The 14,724-nt window shown below is 34.9% G+C and overlaps 1 protein-coding gene across 7 annotated transcripts in view; it reads right to left on the bottom strand.

The window, feature by feature from the left end:
- PHF21A (PHD finger protein 21A) overlaps positions 1-14,724 on the bottom strand; it is a 201,612-nt gene that overhangs the window by 15,633 nt on the left and 171,255 nt on the right. For 4 of the 7 annotated variants that reach the window (XM_088145719.1, XM_088145721.1, XM_088145720.1 and 1 more), the window contains exons 11-14: positions 10,318-10,369; positions 9,323-9,402; positions 8,700-8,760; positions 4,757-4,920 (exon numbers count right to left, since the gene is read on the bottom strand). In XM_088145719.1, coding sequence (XP_088001845.1) covers positions 4,757-4,920; positions 8,700-8,760; positions 9,323-9,402; positions 10,318-10,369 — 357 coding nt within the window. Of the gene's footprint in view, positions 1-4,756; positions 4,921-4,971; positions 4,995-8,699; positions 8,761-9,322; positions 9,403-10,317; positions 10,370-14,724 lie in introns of all 7 variants that reach the window. The other 3 variants (XM_088145723.1, XM_088145725.1, XM_088145724.1) reach the window with 1 other exon arrangement.

The following is a 14,724-nucleotide window of genomic DNA, read 5'->3' as shown; positions in this document are numbered from 1 at the left end:
TGTTTTGCATTGTTGGAAGAGCAAATATAGTTCTGCTGGTGTTGGCCACTGTTGTATTTATTTTAAATCACCAAGATAATACATTACAATATTGGCCTCTGAATTAAAAATATACCGTGGCAAAGAAGTACAATGATTACTCAGTTATGTCAGTGTCATTAACAAGTGTGCTATTTATACAACCCATTTTATATAGTCATACAGATAAGATTATTGGTAGAAGGGGACAAAATTACCAACACGTACTCTAATAAGTACTTGTGTGCTGGATAAATGTAATCTGAAATAGGACTGCAAGAGATTATTTGAATTATCTCAAATACATTAATAACATCTGTATATAATTGCCTATAAAACAATGGCAAAAGCATAGTGGACTGGAGTATTGGCTTGTCTTAACTTATGAGGATAAGTATAATTTAGTTCTAAGTTTTATCAAAGCCCTTCCTGAGAAATGTATACGGACCACCATTTAACTATAAAATGATTTCAATTTCTACTTTCAGTATGGGACTTCCCTTTCCTCTTTTTGGCACCCCTGTACACCACCCAAATAGGCACTGAAGTATCCTCCAACTTCTGAAGCAGCTCTCAGAAGGGTTTGCATAGGACTGCAAGGTGAAGGGGGATTCTATTCCACCTCTAGTCTCCAAATGACTGACAATGTATATTTTATAAATTCAGTCCAACAACAGATCTACCTGTCTCCAATTTGTTTTAATTAATCTGGGACCTCAGTAAAAGAGAAGATAACCAGCAGCCAAAACAGATCTCTACAATAAATACTTCTCAGCTGAAAATGTTAAGCTGCTAGAGTTACTGATTTTGTGTTAACTCCTGGATACCTTTACCTCACAGACATTTTAATTTTAGTACATCGCACAAATATAAAGATTAAAATAAGTAAAAATAACAAGATCAGAAGAATAGAAAATATATTACTATTCAGAATTCTTTTTGATGAGCTGAAGGCAATTCTGACAACTTGCTACAACTGAATCCCACTTTCTAAAACTCTTTTCAAATTTAGAAGCAAATTGTAAGATCTGTAAAAGTATCCCATTCTCCATAGAATATGGCATTCCATAGCAACTTGAGTAGTGGTAAATAAGATTATTCACAGCTTGCAAACTAGTTTTGAATTATGTAAATCATTTCCCACTATCCTCAAAACAATGATGGGCTACCTTTATTATGGGTAATGCATTAAATAATGACAGAATATCAACCATTTTGGACAGGGGATTACTCCCAAGCACTGGCTAATGCTTAAACATTCTAATTTCATGAAAGCCAAGGCTTTACACTCTGTAGGTAACATCATTAATTTCCTGCATAAGTATGCTATCTTGACCTATGACTTTTCATGGTTTGCTCCCACAGGTTCTATGTACCAGATGAGTGATGGATTCCTAGGGCTCAATTTAAGTAATGAAATATTGGGGGTGAGAGTTTAAAAAATCCCTCAGGCCCATCCTTGATCTCCTCCATACCCAGTTTTAGCCAAATGATGCACACACCTCTTTGTAAACTCCTAAAATCACTATGTAAAATCAATTTCACAAAAGTTAACGTAGGTTAGACAGTGCTCAAATTATAGGGGGCTCAGCACTCTTAGCTTGTACAGTCATGTGAAAAAAAAAAAAGTATACCCATGTAAAGTATTTTTCTTTTTTAACATATGTGAACATATTGATATTTTATCTTCATTCAGACAGTATATAAAAATAAAGGTGATGTAACTGAACAAAAAATCTATGAAAATTGATTTTGCAATCATTTATTCAACAAAAAATTAACAGATATGCCATTTCCTTCTGTGGAAAAAGTAAGTACAACCTTTGCTCTAATATCTGGTATTGCTCCCTTTGGCAGAAACAGCCTCAAGAAGGCGATTCTTATAACTGTTTACCAGTCTCTGACAGACTGGGAAGATATTTTTCCCATTCCTCCATGCAGAATTTTTTCAGCTGTAAGATGTTTGAGGGGTTTCTTGCATGCACAGCCTGTTTCAAATCACCCTACAGCATCTCAATGGGATTTAGATCCAGACTTTGACTTGGCTATTCCAGAACCCTCCTCCCCCCCCCCACCCAGCCATTCCTTGGTGGATTTACTGGAATGTTTAGGGTCATTTTCATGTTGAAAGGTCCACTTTTGGTTGAGCTTCAATGTTCTGACAGATGATCTCACATTATCTTCAAGCATTCTCTGGTACAATGATGAATTTCTAGTGGATTCTATGATGGTGAGCTGCCCAGGCCCTGATGCAGCCCCAAACCATAACATTTCCACTACCATGCCTTATAGTTGGTATCAGGTTCTTCTAGTGAAATACTGTCTTTCATTTTTGCCAAAGATGTCTTCTGGTACTGTGGCCAAGTAACTCATCTTTGCCTTGTCTGTCTTTGTTTTGTCTGAAACTTTGTTTCAGAAATACTGGTCTTTGCCTAGGTGTTCATGAGCAAACTTCTGACTTGCCCTGGTGGTCTTTCTGGATAGCAAAGGTTTCCTCCTGGTATGCCTCCCATGTAGATCTAATGTGAGCAGCTTCTTTCTAATGGTAGATACACACTTTGACATCAGTAGTAGAGAGAGCAACCTGTAGGTCATGTGATGAACTTCTGGGGTTCTTAGAGACTTCTTTCAGCATCTTGTGTTCTGCTCTCGGGCTGAACTTGCTGGGATGGCCCAGCCTGGGCAAATCTGCAATTGTTTGAAATCTTTTCCACTCGTAGATGATCTTCCAGACAGTGGAATGAGTGATGTCCAATTGTTTTGCAATCTTTTAAAATCCCTTTCCAGACTCAAAGGCATCTATAAACCTCTTTCTGAAGATCTCAGAGAGCTCTTTTGATGTAGACATGATGATACCATACACTTCAACAATAAAGAGCAAATCAAACCAAATGTCTGAGGTTTCAATAAGACAGGTTCCTTCTAGATCCTCTCTAACAATCTTTGGCACTTGAACTGGTGCACCTGATTTTAATTTTAGGTATTTGAGATAATGATAAACGTGTGTATTTACTTTTTCCACAAGTGAAATTTGCATTAATGTTTATTTAAATTACACAATGGACTACAAAATGTAAAAGGTGCATGGTATTTGCTATATTATATTTTTTTATCTATCAATATTGTTGAAATGAAGATCAAATATTTGTATGTTGAAATATGTTGAAAAAAATCAAAAGTTTCAGTGGAGTGTACTTACTTTTTATAAAATCTGTATTAGCTACTATTATTGTCATAAAGACAATACTATATTATTTGCAGATTCAATACAACTTGCAACATAAACTTTCAGGTCTCTGGTGAACAGTTATAATGCTCCCCCCCCCAACCCCCAGAATTTTTTGATTAACATAGCATGCAAACAGAACACACAAAAATGCTTTGTGAATATATAACAAACTCATTCTAGGTTTGAACAATGAAATAAAACAGGAACTACATCACTATGAAAAGTTCAGAATATTATGTATGAACAATGGAAAAAACAATGACAAAAAGGTCATTGCTTTATTTAAAGCAGAAAAGCTCATGTAAGCATGCAACCTTTTCTTAACCTGTTACAATTTTAAGAAATAGCATGTGTGCATGAGTATATATAAAACAAGTTTTTATCAGATTTTCTCCTTTTTCTTCAAATCAGTTTTCAGTACTGCCTTCTGGCAATTTACAAGATTCCATCATTTTCATAGACTATGGCTTTCAGCATGAACAATGTATTCTTTATAGGATTCCATCTTAATTTTATCTTTTGCCATATCTCATGATGCAGAAAATATGTTGATATTTAGTTTTTGACTTTAGTTGATGGCTGCTACAGCAATGAAGCTTTGTGTTACAGGAATTTCAAATTGCTTATTTAGTGAGTTAGATGTAGTGAGCTAGGTAGATTTAGTGAGTTAGATTATCAATATATATTTACTTTGAATATAAAATGTAAGTTATACATGTTTGAGTAGAATGTGTTCATTAATTTGGTTTTTATAGCAACAAAGGACTTATTTAAATTGAAAAAACAAAATAATAGAAAAGTGATGAGACCTGATTAAAATTACGAATCCAGAACCTCCAGTTCTAAGCTAGTATCATGAGGACAGATGCTGTTCCTTTGAATAATGAAAAGTTAATTGTACATATCAGTGAAGGGCTAGAACAATTTTTACTCATCAACAATCTGTAGCAAATAGAAGAGTGATCAATTTTACAGAGCCCTCTGTACCAAGGAAGGATACAGAGAGAAAGTAGAATCCATTATCCAGGAATCTGTAAAGCACAAGACACTGCCAAAGGCCACTGAAAATATTTGCCCGTACATTGATTTGGTGAAGTCTAAGGGATCAATTCATCCTTTTTCTGATGATTAATACTTATTATTAGATCTTCTTATGATTTGAATATGACAGGAAACCAAAGAACCTGGTTTCCTTCCTGCCGCTCCACTGCTAAAATATGCATGCACTGCATCAACCTTCCTGTGCACTTGAAAAGATGAATGGATGGAAAATGTATTCACGATACTGGAATATCCTAGGGATACTAGGGCGCTAATTATAGAGTCCACCTACCCTAGGAGAAGTGGCAAGGAGAGGGGAAACAGGTACAAATATTAGTAATGCAGAGTCCAAAAGAGGAGTGATCATTTTGGTGCAGTTTACAGTATTTCTAAAAAACACAAATTCTGAAGTTTTTCACACAAGTAGCTCTGCTTCAAACAGTGTATTATTCAGCAAGAATTACTTACGTCTGTGGAGCTGGGGCTAGGCAAGGACACAGGCTGAACAGTTGCAGGGAAAGTAAATGTGGTCTCTGTCTTTTCATTTTCAGGGGAGTCAGGATGACTGGACAGAGGGGATGTGGGGGTCAAAGCCCCAAATCCCAGCACAGTGTTGTATTTAGGTGGACGACCTACACATTAACAGAAGGGAACAAAAAGGGGAGGAAAATAATCTTACATACCTTTGGACATTGCTCCTCATTGGCTAGCATGAAAAAGGAAGTGATGTAGTACAGAGAGGTAGTTAGTATAATAGTCACAAGTGAAAGGAAGCCAAGTAAAGATTCTAACATTAATTTTAGACATTTACAAGAATAATTGCAAAAAGGATATTATGAGAAAATAATGCAGCACTTCAGGATGGTAAAGATGGCTACTCCTAACATTTGTATGCTCATTTCAAGTTTTAATGTCTTGAAAGTTCAATCTTTCCCTCCACATCAAGCCCCCAACTGGCTTCTATCAAAAGTTGCCATGATTCATACCTCTTAGATTGACTGAAATATCTTCATAATTCTTAAAACAGTACCTACTAATACTTGATTCATTTTCTAAGCCTCATTTCCTCTTTTTCTTAGAAATCTGAGAAACTCAGACATTATTTGGAGGCTATCTATAATGTTTTCATTTAGGCAAAAATATTGATACCAGAATTATTTGGGAAATACTACTGGTTTATTAATGTTTGAATAATCTTTTACATCTTTTAAAATCATAAAGCATTCTGAGTCTAGATCAATCATACATTTAAAGAGCACTTTTGTTGTCCATAAAATAACGACGACATAAAAATGCCCAGCTAAATCCACTCTTTATCTGATTGATCAATATAACAGACTATGATGGAGACCTTCAACAGAGCAAATCTGGACACAGAGCTCACAATAAAGCAAATTATTATTCTAATTGAAAACATAACACTCTAGTCTTTTTCTAACAGTTTTCTGATGATTGATAAACAAAATTACAGACTGAAAGATGGAAGCATGGAATTAAGTATTCATAGGTAATCTTTTTTTTTAGTTAGGTTGCACCAAACAGGTGAAGCATGGTAGAAACCAACATAAAAGGTTGTGAGAACAAAATGCCAATAGCAATGGGAAAAAGAAGTATACCAAATGCACTTTAGTTATAATGACAACTTTTGGAAAAAGAAAAACCTGCACAGCGGAACCTGCAATGAACTCTTGAGCCTTTTAATCACTCACACTCATATATACATTCATGTACACTATTATAAGCACAATGTCTCAAGTTCATCATTACACATTTTAATTACAAAGTATTGTTTTAAAATTACAGCTTGTATTATTACCCATTTGAAGTTATTAACTTTATTTTTAAACAAGCCCAGCAGCAGGGGAACTATTAAAAAACATTAAGGAGAATCAGGGCCAGATATTACATAATGCTCATTCAGCTCTATTGTGCGACTAATAAAAAAGCACCCATCACATTGGATTACATCAGCAGTATTTTATATCCAAAACAAAACTGAAATGCTTGAAGAAGCTCTTTTAGGCATATCATTAAGAAAGTATTTTAAGGAGTACATGATGTAAACAACCAGGGCTGGGCCATCCACAGCCCACATGCAGCTTCTCAACACTATGTCATCAAATTGCCAACTGTTGATAGTGCACACTTTCTTTTTGCAAATTTAAATTGGGAATGGGAACGGCAGATCTCAGGGAGGGAGCTGCTTCCATCCTCGCTCTTAAATCCTGTACTATCCCCCCAAAAGGCCTGAAATCAGCCTGGAAAAAAAATCAGTTATTTTTCTGAGTTTGGGGTTTTTAAGGGTCAGAATGGGAGTGTTTTATCTCACAGAGGAAAGGATTGGGAAAAAGCCTACCAACACTGAAATGCCATAGTACAAATATATAATTACTTCTGTATCTGGAATATTGTGTATAGTTTTTGTTACTGAATTTGAAAAGGGTTATAAAAAAAGTAGGAAAAATACAGAAGAGGGCAACTAAAAATATCAAGGGGCTCAGACACCTTTCTTCTGAGGAAAAAATAGAATATTTGGAATTTTTTTAGCTTGGAAAAAAGCAACTAAGGAGTAATATGATTGGGATGCGTAAAACCATGTATGGCATAGAAAAATAAGGCATTTTTCTTTTTCTCTCAAAACCCTAATGTTGGAAACTTTTAGACTTAGCAACCAGAACTTAGTTCCACTTTCTGTTCAGCATGACTACATTTCTTCACTCGTCTTAATGTTTGTCTTTCCTTATGACTATATGAGACAACATACACTCATTCACCAAATGACTCCATTATTGGCCATTTTGATAAATCTCCATGACCGTGCTTTCTGTTGGTTCCTTATCTTAGCTCAAAGCCTTCCTTTTTTGCTAGATCTTTTATTTCTTCTTCGGTTCAATGCTATCTCTACCTTTTGCCCTTATTAAAGATTATAACCTTTTGTTCCTTGTTGTTTGGCTACGTGCCAATTTCTCTGTTGATTTAGAGACCCCACAATGTTTTATCTTCACTCTCTCCATCTGGCTGGTACCTTACAGACCTGACAGTTAAGATACACAGTCCTCAAATCAATACCTATATGTTTTTGTGATGAAGGCTTATATACTGAGCTTGTGATCCTTGGGGGCCAACCTGGACAAGTCATTCCTTCCAACCTCATTCTAGTCTTTGTCAGTTAAGCTTTGGCTTCTCACTCTATTACAATTTTATGAAATATGTATGCTAGGCTGTATTCTATACAGCTGAAGGTAATTTGTAGATTATTTTGTGTAGCTCTTTCCATATTTTACTCATCCTTTCTATTAACTTGCACTTTAATTATGTAATTATGTAATTATGATGTTTCTTCTTTCACATAACTAGCAGTGAGCAGGTTACCTATGTGGGAAATTAAACCTTGCAGTATCTTGCAGTACCCCTGGAAATAAACCTAGTTAAGTATTGTTTTAAGTCAACATGCTCTGTCCATCAAGAAAGAAGAATCACTTTTTCCACATATGTTCAGAGTCAATTACATCCATTATTATTTTTAAATTGATCACAAACACTGCCACTTCACGATCATATATAACACAAGGGTTGGGAGCTGTAACTCAGATATGTCCTTGTTGGTATGTTTTCTATGTGCTGTTGAAAGGAATCTATTTTAGATAGATTATTGCAGGGTATTATTGGGTGTATCAGGAAGCCTCAGTAAGGTTCAAGTCTCTTGGTCCCAACTGGAGTTGTTCTAAAGCACATGTTAAGACATATGTATGTAATTATTTGTAACAAGGAAACAAAAGCACCATCCTGCATAGAGCATGAGAGCTTAATTAACATTTTTCAGTGTTGTTAATTGTATGATTTTTTTTTAATGACTCATTTATTTGTATTTGTGTTTGTGTGTGTGTTGTTAAGTACGGCATCATTATTCAGCAAACATATTTCCTATGCTGGGTTTTTTTTGCTAAGCAACAGTTTGTAGGAAATATTGCTTTAATTCCTACACTAGAACCAGAGATCAGCTAATGAAGCTGACAGGAAAGAGATTTAGAACAGACAAAAGAACTTCTTCACACAGTGCAAACTTAATCTGTGGAATTCATTACCAAAATATGTGGTTATGGATGCTAACTTGGATAGCGTAAAAACAAGACTGGATAAACTACTCTATTAATCTTAAAGATTCTATGCCTCAATTGTGTTGAGTAAAGTGTACCTCCAAATATTAATTGCAAAGGGAGAACAGCAGGAGAGGGGAATGCCTCCATCTCCTGTATGTGACCACCCTGGAAGCATGAGACTGGCCACTGCGAGAAACAAAATCCTGGACTAAGATGGACCTTGGCTGAATCCAGAAGAGCTATTTTCTATTTACATGATTATTTAATATATTTTATTTATATACCATCCTTTCTCTTAATCAGAAATTTACCTCGTTTACGTGTCCCAGGATGCATTGTGCTGTTCAGGTATGTGACCGCACTCTTCTTGCGCTTTATAAAAGATAGGAACAAAGTAGTTATTAAGAGTTTTTGTTAACTGAAAACTCTAGAATCACAAATGCATATCCATATATAACACAAACAAACATGCATTACTACTTAAAATCTTTTCTAAAGGTTCAAGTAAGTGCTTAGGTTTTTTTTAAAGAATGTATTCATTATCTATTGTATTACTAGACAACCAGCTCCAGAGAAGCTAGACTTTCATGAAAACACTGACAGAAAGCAACAGAGTTAGATCCACTGGCCACAAGAGAATGATTTCATACTAAATCTTCCGTCATTCTACAACTAGTATATAGATTCCATAAATGTATCAGAGCACCCCAGAATTGTCTACTTAGTTTTCTAGTATCTTTGTGGGTGGGCCTGGCTATACCATTAGGCAATGCCAGGAGCAAATGCTGCAGCACACAGAGTAGCAGTTGAGTGTTGGAAAGTCTTTTAAGGCAAATCTGGCCTTTCCTATTTCTGGATGGGTAGATGTAAGAGCACCAAAGCAAATTCTTTTCAATCAGGTTTTATTTCTAATGTATAAATAAGAGATTGCTACCTCAGGCTCAAAAACAGCTCCACTGTAAACTGGATTTGCTGTGGTTCTTCGTTTTCTTTCTTGTCTCTTACTTTGTATTTCTTGGGGAAAGAAACAATTTGGTCAAAAAACAAAAGCACTTCCAAGCACATAAGATTCTGTCCTAGAGTCTGAGCAAACTAGGAGTCAGAATCTATCATTTCTGATATTCTTTGTACAAAAATAATGCTAAAGAAACATCTGTACTACATAAAATAGCATGAAAATATATAAGTAAAGTAAGCATGATACTGATTCAACTTAAAAGATTGCTGCCTACATCTTCAAAACTCTCATTTTATATTTTTATCAACAACATGAATCACACAAAATTTGTAACTAGCAATTAGTGCAAGATTCATTATAGCGTATGAAATTTTGCCATGAATATTGCAAATTAATGACGGCAAAGAGCATTAAAGCCAAAATCAACGGCTACAGAGAAGTGTAAAAATTTAGTTTAATATATGTCTCAACTCTTTTCCATGCAATAAATTCATATAGGTTACAAATGTACAACAAAGGATTAGAATCTTAAAAACTGTAAACAAGTACATAGAAAAATGCATCCAACTATATGTAAACATTTCATTCACTGTCATTTAAGAGTAAATGAAATTAATTACTGAAATATTTTAACAGGTCTTAAATTTAAGAAACCTTTTTTATCAAACATATCTGAAAACCAGATTAGATTCAGGTTCACCTATTAAGTCAGTTTTTTAAATCTATGTTGCAAGCCATAAGACATTCCTGTTTTCAACCATAAGAGAACATACACTTTATCATGTTTGAGATTTTCTTAGAATATGTCAAGAATATAGTCTTTCCTGTGTAGTATAAAACTGTCCCACTAAATTCCAACCTTTCTTTGAAAGTAAACCCAATAAAGTGAAATGAAGCTTCCCCCTATAAATGGGTCTTGATATTTTATTAGTTAAAAAAGCAATGAAAATGCATCCTGATTATCTTTTTACCTTCCAGATGGTCATGTGTAACAAGTCCAAGAGAAACCATAAAGGCAAGTTTCTGAATCAGAGAAAGAAAAAATTGAAATCACGCAGTATTATAGAAAATCAAATGAGCTAATACAATATTCATTTCTTAATACTAATGATTCTTCAACAATATGCATCAACAATGTATCTCAAAATTATGGCAAAAATCATAACGGTAACCATGCATCTTGACACAATAGTTATATTCTCTGAACAAACAGGAGTTAATAAATCTAATTCTGGTGATTTAGGACACTTAAGACAGTTTCATGGATCGTACAGCAATTTACTCTCTAGAGTATTATCTATTATCTATACCAACCTTGTAAAGTGTAGGCAACATATTTCTTTAAATACTCATGACCTCAGTCAACCAATTCAGGTATGTAATAATTTTAAAGCTATAGAGATGGAAGTGTATACTTCACATTATATAATGCTCCACATTGTATTTAATATTTGTGATCACTCAGAAAACACAGCTGCAACATAAAATATAGCATTATTCTTCTTTTAAACCATTTTAGAATTTAAGTTCAAATTCTCAAAATTAGCAGTGCTCTTGGATTTCTTTTTAACCATCTTTGGTTTATTACATGTTTAACATGGAGATTACACTGAAAACATGAGAACCAAGAGAATAAACTACAAAAGTGCTAGCAATAACATTAGGATTGTAACTGCTTGTAGGTTCCTCTGAGCTTGTTCAGACGTAGCTTGCCTCCAAATTTTAGTGGGCTGAAGGATAATCAAGATTAATCCTTGCAACAGGAAATTCTTTCACCTTGATGCAACCCACATGACAATAGTAAATGAAACTAACTTAAGGCCTGTTATGTATTTACATTTTAAAAATGTGTTGAAGTGAGGAGAAAATCCTGCAATGACTTATATTTTTATTACATGTATATTCCTTCTATCCTTTGGGAGCTCTGAGCAGCATATTTCAAATTTCCCCTTATTTAATCATCACAAAAACCCTGTGAGGTAGGTTGGCTTGAAAGTGGCCTCAAATTACTCATTTCTTCAACTTCATAGCCAACTGGGGATCTGAATCTGGGTCTCCTTGGACTCATTCCACCACTGAATAAAGGCAAATTACTGTTTTAAAATTGCAGTTTTTGTGCACTATTCTTTTTTGTAAAAGCCTCTGAACAGAATAATGTAGATGTATTGTTAAAATATATGGCAAGAGTGATGAAACTGCTTGTATCTAGACAGCTTTGAAACCCTTCTGTATTATGCAACGTAAGAATTCTTTATTTTCAGGTTCTCTGGGAAAACTTGTATGACTTTTATAATTCTACCAACTTAAAAATAGCAAGTAAAGATTTTTTTTCCTAAAGTACTTGGACAGAAAATGGTATTAATACTCCAGACCAGCATATTGTAAATTATTCCTTCAGAACATTTCATGCAATGCAGAAGGAATTCGGATTGCCTAAAATTGGTGAATGACAATATAGTCATCTTTTGATATTCAATCAGGTGTAACAGCTTCTGAAATTATTTGTTGTATTAGAAGACTCTGAACTCTGTTTATTTTTACAGACTGCTGAAGAATAATACTAAAGTAGGTATTTGCAACCAGTATTAGTAAGAAATATATTTTGAGAGTACTGAGTTCAAACATCTTATCTTAACATCTTAACCAAATCAAAGTCTCTGGAAGTGGAGTGGCAATACATAAATAAATGCCTTGTGTTTTAAAGAATGTTAAATATTTTTCTTGTGACCTTAAGGTAAAACTAGCTCCTCTAAAGCTTCCTGTTCATGTTTATTGGACACCTCAGCAGATGTTTAAGAACGATTGGGTGTCAACTTTTTTATGCTGGAGATGTAATTATATCTCAGGGGACTGTAATGCATATGGTTACTCTAACATGCATATTATTGTTAATCTGACTTTACAAAGAGAAATAAGGTTTAAAGATGTTAATGGGATATTATTTTTCAAAAATTTGGAATGTATCCATTTATGAAGAACTTTGGGCTTACTGAGTTTGGAGTGCGCTGTTGAAAAGAAATGATCACTCTGGATTTACAATCCTGGATTAAAGAAATGTGTTCACCCTTAGCTTTTGACCTGGCTATTTATTAATGTAATGGAATAATTATCAATATGATTCTGTGTAAAGAGGTTTTCAAAACTGAGTCATTTCATGTATTTATTATATACATGTTACATTTGTTTTCCTTTTTATTTATTATTTTTTGTTTATTTTTGTTTGGATTTTTCTATTATTCTCTATCTCGTAATTTTTCTTTTTTCCCTCTCTGTATACTCCATCAATGAAGAATAGAATCATAGAATGTAAACACTGGAGGCAATCTGGGGGATGATTTAGTTTAACCTCCCACCCAATATAGTAATGCACTACTACAGCATCTCTGACAGATAGCCATCTAACCTTTGTTTAACCATAGCTGGTGAAGGATAGTCCACCACTTCCTGAGGAAGTTATTCCATTGTTGAACAGTTCTTACCATTAAGAATTTTTTCCTGATGTCCAATCAAAATCCACCTCCTCATAATTAAAACTTATTGTTTCTTGTTCTGTCTTCTGGAATGATTCTGAGTAATTTTGTTCTATCTTCTACAAGACAGCCCTTTGGATTTTTGAAGCCAACTACCATGTCTCCCTATAGTCTTCTCTTCTCTAACCCCAACCTAACCCTAACTCTTCTCCAGGGTTAAATATCCAACAGCTCCAACTGTTTCTTGTACGTTTTTTCCTTCCAAGCCCTTTATTATCTTGGTTGTTCTCTCCTGAACACATTCCAGTTTTCAACGTTTTCCTAAATATGGTGTCCAGACCTGGACAAAATATGCTAGGTGAGGTTTTAACAACACAGAACAGAGAGGAACAACTTCTACTGATCTTGACACTATATTTTGTTGATACAACCTTGGACACATTTTTGCAGCTGGGTCATGCTGGTAGCCAATGTTCAGTTTGTCAACCAAGACATCCAGATCCTTTTCACAAGAACTGCTGTCTGGTATGCCCCCCCCCCATACTTACTCTTTCTTTTTTCCCACCCAAATGTAGGACTTAACATTGGTTTCTGTAAAAGTTCCTTTTTCTGAATTGTCTACTGTTCCAGTTTGTCAAGGTCTTCCTGAATTCTCATACTGTTATCTAAAGTGGTTCCTATTCCCTTTACCATTGCACCAGCTGTAAATCTGATGATCCTATTTTCTAACCCCTTATCCAAATCATTTATAAATATGTTGAACAGTGCTATGCCTAAAATGAAGCCCTATGATACAGTGCTCAACACTACTTTCCAATGTGACAAAAAGCCACTGACAAACACTTGTTGGTATATAATTGTTCAATCAGTGGTACATCTAACAGAGCATGTTGTCTTCTTATCCACTAGAATCTTATAGGAGAATTTGCTGAATGGCTTGCCAAAGTCAAAATACACTATGTATACAACATTCCTATGGTCAACTAAACTGGTCATTCTTACCCAAAAAAACTGATCAGGTTGGTTTGGCATGATTTATTATTAATAAAAATGCTGGCTCTTGCCAAGCAATGCATTCTTTCCTAAATGCTCACAGTCTGCTTAATAATCTGGTCCAATGTTCTGTCTGACATCAGTCTGAAGATGACTGGTTTGCAGTTAATCAGGTCTTGTTTTTCCCCTTTTTGACCTCCAATTTTCTGCATGATTTCTTAAAGTTCAAGATGGAGGCCCCAAGATGATATCCACAAGCTTCTTCAAGTCATCTTAGATGTAACTGATGTGGTCCTAGATATTTAATTTGTTCATGGTGGCCAGGTGCTCTCTAACTATCTCTTTACTTATCTTGGAATGCTTTTAGAATGCTTATATCCATTTAAACACATTACCCTTTGTAGAGGATTCTGAAGTAAAGCAGAAGTTAAGAAACAGTGTCCTCTTCCCATCTACTATCTTCTCCTAGCAATGGGCCTCCTCCTCCTTTTTCTTGCTTTTACTTCTCACATAGCCAAAGGAGCCCTTTTTATTGCTTTTAGTTTCCCTTACAAGCCTTTCTTTCTGCAGATACCAGCTATTTGCTGGTCCCTTCCTTGGTGACCACACCCATTTTCATTTCCCGTATATGTCTCTTTTAACTATTAGCTCCTTATGCATCCGCACGTTCCCTAAGCTGATACCCATTTTTTTCTACAACAATTATTTTAATGTTTTATTTTTGAGATGTTCCCAACCCTCATCCATACCCTTTGACCTCGGGATTTCTGTCTATGGGATTTTGCCTAGTACTTTTCTAACTTTATTAAAGTACAGGTAGTCCTCACTTAACCACTTGTTTAGTGACTGTTTGAAGTTACGACAGCGCTGAAAAAAGTAACTTACGACCATTCTTGCACTTACAACCATCACAGT

The sequence above is a fragment of the Python bivittatus genome, unplaced genomic scaffold, assembly GCF_059951505.1.
Source record: "Python bivittatus isolate LINGU-HERP-01145 unplaced genomic scaffold, Pbiv_v1 ctg000480_np1212, whole genome shotgun sequence".
NCBI classification, from domain to species: Eukaryota; Metazoa; Chordata; class Lepidosauria; order Squamata; family Pythonidae; genus Python; species Python bivittatus.
This window is presented reverse-complemented; position numbering and strand designations above follow the sequence as displayed.